The sequence below is a fragment of the Chanodichthys erythropterus genome, chromosome 17, assembly GCF_024489055.1.
Source record: "Chanodichthys erythropterus isolate Z2021 chromosome 17, ASM2448905v1, whole genome shotgun sequence".
Classification (NCBI taxonomy): domain Eukaryota; kingdom Metazoa; phylum Chordata; class Actinopteri; order Cypriniformes; family Xenocyprididae; genus Chanodichthys; species Chanodichthys erythropterus.
This window is the reverse complement of record NC_090237.1, coordinates 40,960,677-40,974,789: the sequence shown is the minus strand read 5'-3', so window position 1 is coordinate 40,974,789 and position 14,113 is coordinate 40,960,677. Positions and strand designations below refer to the sequence as shown.

The 14,113-nt window shown below is 38.4% G+C and overlaps 1 protein-coding gene across 3 annotated transcripts in view; it reads right to left on the bottom strand.

The window, feature by feature from the left end:
- ift80 (intraflagellar transport 80 homolog (Chlamydomonas)) overlaps positions 1–14,113 on the bottom strand; it is a 50,954-nt gene that overhangs the window by 34,845 nt on the left and 1,996 nt on the right. For all 3 annotated transcript variants that reach the window (XM_067365049.1, XM_067365048.1, XM_067365050.1), the window contains exon 3: positions 12,175–12,398. In XM_067365049.1, the coding sequence (XP_067221150.1) occupies positions 12,175–12,398 (224 nt within the window). The remainder of the gene's footprint in view (positions 1–12,174; positions 12,399–14,113) is intronic.

Genomic DNA, 14,113 nt, shown 5'->3' with positions numbered 1-14,113 from the left:
GTACAAATACAGACAGCATATCATTGCAATTTTCAAATACTCAGTATTACAAATGTATGGAAAATTGTTTCCGCTATGAAATAAAAAAAATTAAAAAGATAATTGCGACTTTTTATCTCACAATTCAGACTTTATAACTCACAATTCCAACTTTATATCTCACAAGTCCGACTTTATATCTCAAAATTCCGACTTTATGTCTCACAATTCTGACTTTTTATCTCACAATTCCAACTTTATAACTCACAATTCCGACTTTATATCTCACAATTCCGACTTTACATCTCACATTTCCGACTTTATATCTCACAATTCCGACTTTATATCTCACAATTCCGACTTTTTATCTTACAATTCAGACTTTATAACTCACAATTCAGATCTTATAACTCACAATTCCAACTTTATAACTCACAATTCCGACTTTATAACTCAATTGACTTTATATCTCACAATTCCGACTTTATAACTCCCAATTCTGACTTTATATTTCACAATTCCGACTTTATAACTCACAATTCCGACTTTATATCTAACAATTCAGACATTATAACTCACAATTCCGACTTTATATCTCACAATTCTTATAACTCACAATTCAGACTTTATAACTCACAATTCCAACTTTATATCTCACAATTCAGACTTTATAACTCACAATTCCGACTTTATAACTCACAATTCCGACTTTATATCTAACAATTCAGACATTATAACTCACAATTCCAACTTTATATCTCACAATTCTTATAACTCACAATTCAGACTTTATAACTCACAATTCCAACTTTATATCTCACAATTCAGACTTTATAACTCACAATTCCGACTTTATAACTCACAATTCAGACATTATAACTCACAATTCCGACTTTATATCTCACAATTCCGACTTTTTATCTCACAATTCCGACTTTATAACTCAATTCTGACTTTATATCTCCCAATTCCGACTTTATAACTCCCAATTCCGACTTTTTAACTCAATTCCGACTTTATATCTAACAATTCAGACATTATAACTCACAATTCCGACTTTATAACTCACAATTCCAACTTTATATCTCACAATTCTTATAACTCCTAATTCCGACTTTATATCTCACAATTCCGACTTTATAACTCACAATTCCGACTTTATATCTCACAATTCCGACTTTATATCTCACAATTCCGACTTTATAACTCACAATTCTGACTTTATAACTCACAATTCCGACTTTATAACTCACAATTCAGACATTATAACTCACAATTCAGACATTATAACTCACAATTCCGACTTTATATCTCACAATTCCGACTTTATATCTCACAATTCCGACTTTTTATCTCACAATTCCAACTTTATAACTCACAATTCCGACTTTACAACTCCCAATTCCGACTTTATATCTCACAATTCCGACTATATAACTCACAATTCCGACTTTATATCACACAATTCTGACTTTATATCTCTAAATTCCAACTTTATATCACACAATTCTGACTTTATATCTCTAAATTTTGACTTTATATCTCACAATTCCGACTTTATAACTCACAATTCCGACTTTATAACTCAATTCTGACTTTATATCTCACAATTCCGACTTTATAACTCACAATTCCGACTTTATAACTCACAATTCCGACTTTATAACTCAATTCTGACTTTATATCTCACAATTCCGACTTTATAACTCAATTCTGACTTTATATCTCACAATTCCGACTTTATAACTCACAATTCCGACTTTATAACTCAATTCTGACTTTATATCACACAATTCTGACTTTATAACTCACAATTCTGACTTTATAACTCACAATTCAGACTTTATATCTCAATTCTGACTTTATATCACACAATTCCGACTTTATAACTCAATTCTGACTTTATATCTCACAATTCCGACTTTATAACTCACAATTCCGACTTTATAACTCAATTCTGACTTTATATCACACAATTCTGACTTTATAACTAACAATTCTGACTTTATATCTCACAATTCCGACTTTATAACTCAATTCTGACTTTATATCACACAATTCCGACTTTATAACTCAATTCTGACTTTATATCTCACAATTCCGACTTTATAACTCACAATTCCGACTTTATAACTCAATTCTGACTTTATATCACACAATTCTGACTTTATAACTCACAATTCTGACTTTATATCTCACAATTCCGACTTTATAACTCACAATTCCGACTTTATAACTCAATTCTGACTTTATATCTCACAATTCCGACTTTATAACTCACAATTCCGACTTTATAACTCAATTCTGACTTTATATCACACAATTCTGACTTTATAACTCACAATTCTGACTTTATAACTCACAATTCAGACTTAATATCTCACAATTCCGACTTTATAACTCAATTCTGACTTTATATCACACAATTCCGACTTTATAACTCAATTCTGACTTTATATCTCACAATTCCGACTTTATAACTCACAATTCCGACTTTATAACTCAATTCTGACTTTATATCACACAATTCTGACTTTATAACTCACAATTCTGACTTTATATCTCACAATTCCGACTTTATAACTCACAATTCCGACTTTATAACTCAATTCTGACTTTATATCTCACAATTCCGACTTTATAACTCACAATTCCGACTTTATAACTCAATTCTGACTTTATATCACACAATTCTGACTTTATATCTCTAAATTCCAACTTTATATCACACAATTCTGACTTTATATCTCAATTCTGACTTTATATCTCACAATTCCGACTTTATAACTCAATTCTGACTTTATATCTCACAATTCCGACTTTATAACTCACAATTCCGACTTTATAACTCAATTCTGACTTTATATCACACAATTCTGACTTTATAACTCACAATTCTGACTTTATATCTCACAATTCCGACTTTATATCTCACAATTCCGACTTTATAACTCACAATTCCGACTTTATAACTCACAATTCCGACTTTATAACTCAATTCTGACTTTATATCACACAATTCTGACTTTATATCACACAATTCTGACTTTATATCTCTAAATTCCAACTTTATATCACACAATTCTGACTTTATATCTCAATTCTGACTTTATATCTCACAATTCCGACTTTATAACTCAATTCTGACTTTATATCTCACAATTCCGACTTTATAACTCACAATTCCGACTTTATAACTCAATTCTGACTTTATAACTCAATTCTGACTTTATAACTCAATTCTGACTTTATATCAAACAATTCTGACTTTATATCAAACAATTCTGACTTTATATCTCACAATTCCGACTTTATAACTCAATTCTGACTTTATATTACACAATTCTGACTTTATAACTCACAATTCCAACTTTATATCTCACAATTCCGACTTTATATCTCACAATTCCGACTTTATATCTTACAATTCCGACTTTATATCTCACAATTCGACTTTATAACTCACAATTCCGACTTTATAACTCACAATTCCAACTTTATATCTCACAATTCAGACATTAAAACTCACAATTCCGACTTTTTATCTCACAATTCCGACTTTATAACTCACAATTCTGACTTTATATCACACAATTCCGACTTTATAACTCACAATTCCAACTTTATATCTCACAATTCAGACATTAAAACTCACAATTCCGACTTTTTATCTCACAATTCCGACTTTATAACTCACAATTCTGACTTTATATCACACAATTCCGACTTTATAACTCAATTCCGACTTTATATCACACAATTCTGACTTTATATCTCTGAATTTTGACTTTATATCTCACAATTCCGACTTTATAACTCACAATTCCGACTTTATAACTCAATTCTGACTTTATATCTCACAATTCCGACTTTATAACTCACAATTCCGACTTTATAACTCAATTCTGACTTTATAACTGTTATGATATGCTGGTGTAGAGATGAGGCTGATACGGATTTCCACAATGAACATAGAACTTTAATCAAACAAAGGTAAGGAACGCCAACATATACAGTAAACAACATTCAGAACGGACAAGGAGTGAAGGGAGTGAGTGTCATATAAAGGGAGTGCTAACAATAGAGTCCTAGGTGCAGGTGATCCGTGATGATAGGGAGATGACGAGGGAAGTGGGTGCAGGTGTGGAGAACAGGAGGATGTTGGGAAATGGAGTCTAGGAGAACAAGGGATCTGTGACAGTACTCCCCCCTCCCGGTAGGCGCGACCTCGCGCCGTAGATGGAGACACCGGGAGGGGGGGCGGGCGCCCTGGAGACCTCATGCAGGAGCAGGGAGAGGAGCGGACAGGAACGGAGGTCTCCAGGGCGGATCCATGAACCATGGCGGGTCTGGAGCCGTGGGCAGCCATGGAGGGTCAGGTGCAGCGGGCTGCCATGGAGGGTCAGGTGCAGCGGGCTGCCATGGAGGGTCAGGTGCAGCGGGCTGCCATGGAGGGTCAGGTGCAGCGGGCTGCCATGGAGGGTCAGGTGCAGCGGGCTGCCATGGAGGGTCAGGTGCAGCGGGCTGCCATGGAGGGTCAGGTGCAGCGGGCTGCCATGGAGGGTCAGGTGCAGCGGGCTGCCATGGAGGGTCAGGTGCAGCGGGCTGCCATGGAGGGTCAGGTGCAGCGGGCTGCCATGGAGGGTCAGGTGCAGCGGGCTGCCATGGAGGGTCAGGTGCAGCGGGCAGCCATGGCGGGTCAGGAGCCGAAGCCTTCGAGGCGTTGAGCCCAGGCGTCGCTGAAGGACTGGCGGGTGATGGCGGAACCGAAGGCTCCGCCGACCGAAGCGCAGCCGGGGCTCCAGAAGGCCGCAGTGAAAGCAGAAGGACAGCCAACAAAACGAACACCGGGGGGAGTGAGGAGGCCAACTGAATCCGAGGGACGGAGTGACGGAGCGGAGACGGAGGAGTGAAGTCCAGAGGGGAGGGCAGGCTGATGAATGACCAAGGTGTGAGTGGAGGCAGGATGGAGACTGGTGAAGCTGGAGGACTGATGGGCAACGGTGGAGCAGAGGGAGGTTGGAGCCGGGGTGAAGGTAATCGCCCAGAGGTCCGAGGTGGAGATCTGAGGTGGCGAGGGGGCTTGAGGTGGAGGTGCAGTATAGACATGACTTGGAGGAGGCGGGTGAGGGAGGCAGGGAGGGAAAACAGTCTTTGGGCTGGAGAGTTCAATCACAGAGACCATACTAGGAGCGGCTGGCTCGGCGGCGGCGGCTGGAGCGGCAGGCTCGGCGGCGGCGGCTGGAGCGGCTGGCTCGGCGGCGGCGGCTGGAGCGGCAGGCTCGGCGGCGGCGGCTGGAGCGGCTGGCTCGGCGGCGGCGGCTGGAGCGGCAGGCTCGGCGGCGGCGGCTGGAGCGGCTGGCTCGGCGGCGGCGGCTGGAGCTGAGGGCTCGGCGGCGGCGGCTGGAGCTGAGGGCTCGTAGGCGTCGGAGACTGGAGAATTTTGCTCGGCGTCGGAGACTGGAGAACTTTGCTCGGCGTTGGAGACTGGAGAACTTTGCTCGGCGGCGGAGACTGGAGAACTTTGCTCGGCGGCGGAGACTGGAGAACTTTGCTCGGCGGCGGAGACTGGAGAACTTTGCTCGGCGGCGGAGACTGGAGAACTTTGCTCGGCGGCGGAGACTGGAGATCTTTGCTCGGCGGCGGAGACTGGAGAACTTTGCTCGGCGGCGGAGACTGGAGAACTTTGCTCGGCGGCGGAGACTGGAGAACTTGGCTCGGCGGCGGAGACTGGAGAACTTGGCTCGGCGGCGGAGACTGGAGAACTTGGCTCGGAGGCGGAGACTGGAGAACTTGGCTCGGAGGAGACTGGAGAACTTGGCTCGGAGGAGACTGGAGAACTTGGCTCGGAGGAGACTGGAGAACTTGGCTCGGAGGAGACTGGAGAACTTGGCTCGGCGGAGACTGGGGTTGAGGGCCATTTCATCCCCTCAAATACAATTAAAATCCCCACAGGCACTGGAGCTGGCTCTGTGGGGACTGGAGCTGGCTCTGGAGATACTGGAGCTGGCTCTGGAGATACTGGAGCTGGCTCTGGAGATACTGGAGCTGGCTCTGGAGATACTGGAGCTGGCTCTGGAGATACTGGAGCGGGCTCTGGAAATACTGGAGCGGGCTCTGGAGATACTGGAGCGGGCTCTGGAGATACTGGAGCGGGCTCTGGAGATACTGGAGCGGGCTCTGGAGATACTGGAGCGGGCTCTGGAGATACTGGAGCGGGCTCTGGAGATACTGGAGCGGGCTCTGGAGACATTGGTGCCGCTTTCTTCCTCCTCCTCCGCTTACTGGGCCCAGTAGCGGAATATGGGTCCAGCCTGGGGCAGGCAGGGAGTTCGCTGGAGCGGTATGCGGAGGAAGCCGGAGGTTGACTGACTGGCCCGGCCAACCGTGTTTCTGGATGGACCGGACGACAACACTGATCCTGAACCTCTTCTACTAAGAAATTGGAGCCATTCAACCACAAAATTAAATTGATAGTGTCGCTTAAGGAGAAACAAAAAACAGGTTCATCAAAACGGATAGTGTCGTCATCCAATCCATCCAAAAACAAGGAGATCAACTGAGCATCAGGCCAGTCAGACAAGAAAGCAAGCTCCACGAACTCCTCCACATACCTCTCCAGCGAACGTCCTACCTGCAGGAGCCCGATAATGCGTTCGCTGGCTGTTAGAAGAGTGAGAGGCGCTGGAGGAGCAGGAGCCAGGGAGCTGGTGGAAGTCTCCATACTGTGGAAATCCAAAGTTTTTGGGTCCGTTCTTCTGTTATGATATGCTGGTGTAGAGATGAGGCTGATACGGATTTCCACAATGAACATAGAACTTTAATCAAACAAAGGTAAGGAACGCCAACATATACAGTAAACAACATTCAGAACGGACAAGGAGTGAAGGGAGTGAGTGTCATATAAAGGGAGTGCTAACAATAGAGTCCTAGGTGCAGGTGATCCGTGATGATAGGGAGATGACGAGGGAAGTGGGTGCAGGTGTGGAGAACAGGAGGATGTTGGGAAATGGAGTCTAGGAGAACAAGGGATCTGTGACAATAACTCAATTCTGACTTTATAACTCAATTCTGACTTTATATCAAACAATTCTGACTTTATATCAAACAATTCTGACTTTATATCTCACAATTCCGACTTTATAACTCAATTCTGACTTTATATTACACAATTCTGACTTTATAACTCACAATTCCAACTTTATATCTCACAATTCCGACTTTATATCTCACAATTCCGACTTTATATCTTACAATTCCGACTTTATATCTCACAATTCGACTTTTTATCTCACAATTCCGACTTTATAACTCACAATTCCGACTTTATATCTCACAATTCCGACTTTATAACTCACAATTCCGACTTTATAACTCACAATTCCAACTTTATATCTCACAATTCAGACATTAAAACTCACAATTCCGACTTTTTATCTCACAATTCCGACTTTATAACTCACAATTCTGACTTTATATCACACAATTCCGACTTTATAACTCAATTCCGACTTTATATCACACAATTCTGACTTTATATCTCTGAATTTTGACTTTATATCTCACAATTCCGACTTTATAACTCACAATTCCGACTTTATAACTCAATTCTGACTTTATATCTCACAATTCCGACTTTATAACTCACAATTCCGACTTTATAACTCACAATTCCGACTTTATAACTCAATTCTGACTTTATATCTCACAATTCCGACTTTATAACTCACAATTCCGACTTTATAACTCACAATTCCGACTTTATAACTCAATTCTGACTTTATATCTCACAATTCCGACTTTATACCTCACAATTTCGACTTTATAACTCACAATTCCGACTTTATAACTCAATTCTGACTATATATCTCACAATTCCGACTTTATAACTCACAATTCCGACTTTATAACTCACAATTCCGACTTTATAACTCAATTCTGACTTTATATCTCACAATTCCGACTTTATAACTCACAATTCCGACTTTATATCTCTAAATTCTGACTTTATAACTCACAATTCTGACTTTATAACTCACAATTCCAACTTTATAACTGAATTCTGACTTTATAACTGAATTCCGACTTTATATCACACAATTCTGACTTTATAACTCACAATTCCAACTTTATAACTGAATTCTGACTTTATAACTGAATTCCGACTTTATATCACACAATTCCGACTTTATATCTCACAATTCCGACTTTATAACTCAATTCTGACTTTATATCTCACAATTCCGACTTTATAACTCACAATTCCGACTTTATAACTCAATTCCGACTTTATATCACACAATTCCGACTTTATAACTCACAATTCTGACTTTATATCACACAATTCCGACTTTATAACTCAATTCCGACTTTATATCACACAATTCTGACTTTATATCTCTAAATTTTGACTTTATAACTCACAATTCTGACTTTATAACTCACAATTCAGACTTTATATCTCAATTCTGACTTTATATCACACAATTCCGACTTTATAACTCAATTCTGACTTTATATCTCACAATTCCGACTTTATAACTCACAATTCCGACTTTATAACTCAATTCTGACTTTATATCACACAATTCTGACTTTATAACTAACAATTCTGACTTTATATCTCACAATTCCGACTTATAAAGTCAATTCCGACTTTATATCACACAATTCTGACTTTATATCACACAATTCTGACTTTATCTCACAATTCCGACTTTATAACTCACAATTCCGACTTTATAACTCAATTCTGACTTTATATAACACAATTCTGACTTTATAACTCACAATTCTGACTTTATAACTCACAATTCCGACTTTATATCACACAATTCTGACTTTATATCTCTAAATTTTGACTTTATATCTCACAATTCTGACTTTATATCACGCAATTCCGACTTTATAACTCGATTCTGACTTTATAACTCACAATTCTGACTTTATATCTCACAATTCCGACTTTATAACTCACAATTCCGACTTTATAACTCACAATTTCGACTTTATAACTCAATTCTGACTTTATATCTCACAATTCTGACTTTATATCACGCAATTCCGACTTTATGACTCAATTCTGACTTTATATCACACAATTCTCAATTTATAACTCACAATTCTGACTTTATAACTCACAATTCCGACTTTATATCACACAATTCTGACTTTAAATCTCTAAATTCCAACTTTATATCACACAATTCCGACTTTATGACTCAATTCTGACTTTATATCACACAATTCTCAATTTATAACTCACAATTCCGACTTTATAACTCACAATTCCAACTTTATATCTCACAATTCAGACATTATAACTCACAATTCAGACATTATAACTCACAATTCCGACTTTATATCTCACAATTCCGACTTTATAACTCACAATTCTGACTTTATATCACACAATTCCGACTTTATAACTCAATTCCGACTTTATATCACACAATTCTGACTTTATATCTCTAAATTTTGACTTTATATCTCACAATTCCGACTTTATAACTCACAATTCCGACTTTATAACTCAATTCTGACTTTATATCTCACAATTCCGACTTTATAACTCACAATTCCGACTTTATAACTCACAATTCCGACTTTATATCTCTAAATTTTGACTTTATAACTCACAATTCCGACTTTATAACTCACAATTCCAACTTTATATCTCACAATTCTTATAACTCCCAATTCCGACTTTATATCTCACAATTCCGACTTTATAACTCACAATTCTTATAACTCCCAATTCCGACTTTATATCTCACAATTCCGACTTTATAACTCACAATTCCGACTTTATATCTAACAATTCAGACATTATAACTCACAATTCCGACTTTATAACTCACAATTCAGACATTATAACTCACAATTCCGACTTTATATCTCACAATTCCGACTTTTTATCTCACAATTCCGACTTTATAACTCACAATTCTGACTTTATAACTCACAATTCCGACTTTATAACTCACAATTCAGACATTATAACTCACAGTTCAGACATTATAACTCACAATTCCGACTTTATATCTCACAATTCCGACTTTATATCTCACAATTCCGACTTTTTATCTCACAATTCCAACTTTATAACTCCCAATTCCGACTTTACAACTCCCAATTCCGACTTTATATCTCACAATTCCGACTATATAACTCACAATTCCGACTTTATATCACACAATTCTGACTTTATATCTCTAAATTCCAACTTTATAACTCACAATTCTGACTTTATATCTCTAAATTTTGACTTTATATCTCACAATTCCGACTTTATAACTCAATTCTGACTTTATATCACACAATTCTGACTTTATATCTCTAAATTTTGACTTTATATCTCACAATTCCGACTTTATAACTCACAATTCCGACTTTATAACTCAATTCTGATTTTATATCTCACAATTCCGACTTTATAACTCACAATTCCGACTTTATAACTCACAATTCCGACTTTATAACTCAATTCTGACTTTATATCTCACAATTCCGACTTTATAACTCACAATTCCGACTTTATAACTCAATTCTGACTTTATATCTCACAATTCCGACTTTATAACTCACAATTCCGACTTTTTAACTCAATTCTGACTTTATATCACACAATTCTGACTTTATAACTCACAATTCTGACTTTATAACTCACAATTCAGACTTTATATCTCAATTCTGACTTTATATCACACAATTCCGACTTTATAACTCAATTCTGACTTTATATCTCACAATTCCGACTTTATAACTCACAATTCCGACTTTATAACTCAATTCTGACTTTATATCACACAATTCTGACTTTATAACTAACAATTCTGACTTTATATCTCACAATTCCGACTTTATAACTCAATTCTGACTTTATATCACACAATTCCGACTTTATAACTCAATTCTGACTTTATATCTCACAATTCCGACTTTATAACTCACAATTCCGACTTTATAACTCAATTCTGACTTTATATCACACAATTCTGACTTTATAACTCACAATTCTGACTTTATATCTCACAATTCCGACTTTATAACTCACAATTCCGACTTTATAACTCAATTCTGACTTTATATCTCACAATTCCGACTTTATAACTCACAATTCCGACTTTATAACTCAATTCTGACTTTATATCACACAATTCTGACTTTATAACTCACAATTCTGACTTTATAACTCACAATTCAGACTTTATATCTCAATTCTGACTTTATATCACACAATTCCGACTTTATAACTCACAATTCCGACTTTATAACTCACAATTCTGACTTTATAACTCGATTTCGACTTTATGTCATGCATATTTGACTTTATAACTCGTAATTGCAACTTTAAATCTCAAAAAATCTGAATTGTGAGACAAAAAGTCACAATTACTTTTTTTATTTTTTATTTAGTGGTGAATATAAAACAACAAAAGAAGTTGTGGGAAATATCAGCTTAGCTGTGATGAAAATATTGTTACGTTGTTGTCATAACACAAGCTTCGTTTTAGTTTCTTAATGTTTTTCTGTTTTTTGGGGGGTGAAATATGAACTAGAAATGTTTGCGTGAGTTTCAGCCAGATATTATTGAATAGAGCTGTTCACTTTTTCACCACATAAATTATCAAATTGTCCAAAACTCGCCATGAGCAGTAGTTGATTTCCTCTGCGTGCTGCTTTCCTGTGTGTGTGTGTGTGCTGTGCTGTGCAGGTCAGAGCAGTGCTGCAGACAGACGGCAGTCAGGCATGGAGACAGATATTGAGGACGCTAGCCAAGCGTATACTTAGTGGCGGCGCGTATTAAAAGAACCCTGAGTGTTCTGTGTAATTTGTGGTCGCCTAAAACTGCAAATCAGCATGTAGCTGCCCTTTGCTGTGCTATATTTAGTGCATGTGAGTGCAGGTTAGAAGTGCATGAAATATTGTGCCAATGAGATGTGTGTGAGCAGGCCCTCAGAAATACAGTTTCTGTACAGTAGCTGTCAACACCTCTGCCATTGGTCAGCAGATCTGTTGCAGAGCTCTAAACAAAAGCTGTAAAGCCAGTACTTGAACATGGGCCATATTCAAGAACTGGAGGCCATATTTCACCCCAGAATCAAAGCACAACGCCTGACAGGTCACATGTTAAAACTTGCTGTTATTCATGTCACATGTGAAGAGGCGGGCCGATCATAACAGAAGTTTTACCATCAGTGCTGGTGAGGGCGAAGATCTCAGCCACGGCTTGTTTCTTGCCGCTCACGGTCTTAGGGAACCAGTGCAGGTCGATGGGATAGATCTCATCCTGGAGTTTGACCAGCACACTGGTGTCATTGGTGAGCAGGTTCCACCTGAGGATCTGATGGTCGTCACTGCAGGAGTACAGCTCATCAGCTGACGTCCATCCCACACAGCTCACCAGCTCTCTGTGTGCGCAGCTGTTAAGGCTGACAGCATCAGACAAATGTACATATACAGTAAAAACTAGTAAAGCCAAAAAAACTTAAATATTGCAAAAAGGGTCCCGTTAATAATGGCAAAAACTTCCCATAGTGAACTTGTCTTTTTAGTTTGTTATACTTCATATTATTCCACTCTAGACCTGTGGGTTTAGTACATCTGCCACCATCACAACCAGTTCTCAGGATTCATTTGGGCACTAATATAAAAATAAGTAGCACTTTTGCCTTCTTCTACTTTGGGATATCCATTAATTATTTAGATTTACGTTTATGTACGGCATGCAGTGTTTCAAAGTTACCTCATAAAGGTAAAAACGCCCCTGGAAATGAAAAATTAATACAGACGGGGGTCTGAAGTAAAATACTGTTTGACGTTATCATGCTTATTATCATTTATAATGTGTATTAGATGAGATTTGTGTATCAAGCAAGTAATAACATAGGTTTATTATATAACCAGGTCTGGTCAAAAGTTTACAAACAGTTTAAAATGATACATTTTTTTGCATATAAGTTAATGAGGATTTTCTGGAAATGTGACCAAATCGGCAGGGTCAAAAACAATGTTTGGATGCAGATCCCTTGGCCATTATTACTTCAGTTAAAGCACTTTTGGCATTGATCATCCACAAGCTTCTGAATGAATGTTTGACAGAACTGCTGCAGTTCAACTACATTTGTTGACAATCAACACAGTCCACATGTTCTCAACAGTGTTTGAGTCGGGACTTTGAGAAGGACATTCTTGATTCAAAAGCTTAATTCTAGCCTGATTGAGTCATTCCTTTACCACTTCTGATGTGTTTTTGGGATCATTAGCTGTGTTTCCATCCAAAGTTGCCAATTTAACTCGTGCACAAAAATTGGAAAATCGCATAAAACATTTGTGAATAAAGCAGCCTTTCTATCCCATGTGTTCCAGAAAACAAAGTCATCACTTGGTGCAAAATATCAGTACTAAAAATGGAAGAATCTCTTTTTTCTCCATCATAAATGAGTTTGTCTCAGAGCGTCAGACGAAACACAGTAAACACTGTCATGTGATCTTGCGTTCGAACACAATCATGTGAGACGCTTCTGGAGGAATTAAACCAAATCATTCTGATGACAGACTTTGACTTTCAGAAACACCAAACCAACATTTGAGATGCTGCGATGTGATTGGTCCACTGGTCAGTCATAGTTATCCAATCACAGCCTCTGCTGAGGCAAAGTCACATGACTTTATTGTTCAACGTTGAGGGATTTATTCAGTAAACGAGTTTCAGTCGTAGTTTATGTACATGTCTTCTTTTCAAATAAAAAATTACCCATCTCAACTGAACACATATTATTTATGTGCATTTTTAGAATTAATGCGCATCTTGGCGTTGCGATCCTGTGTCTTTTAATGCGATATCCCACAATGAGCACAAAAATAGGTTTATGGATAGCTGGTGTATTGTTGGAACACCCAACTTTCTGGCTGATTCTGGCTGTTTTTTTTCTTTTTTCTTTTCTTTTCTTTTTTCTCATTTACTCTCTGTAAAGCACCAGCTCCACTGGCCATAAGAGCTACCAGACTTGACTGTTCCTAGTGAAAAATAAATATACCAAAATGTATTTGAAATACATTTATTTTATGTTAAGCATACTACAAATACAGTTACATATTTATGTACTTAATATAAATACCCTGCTATTGT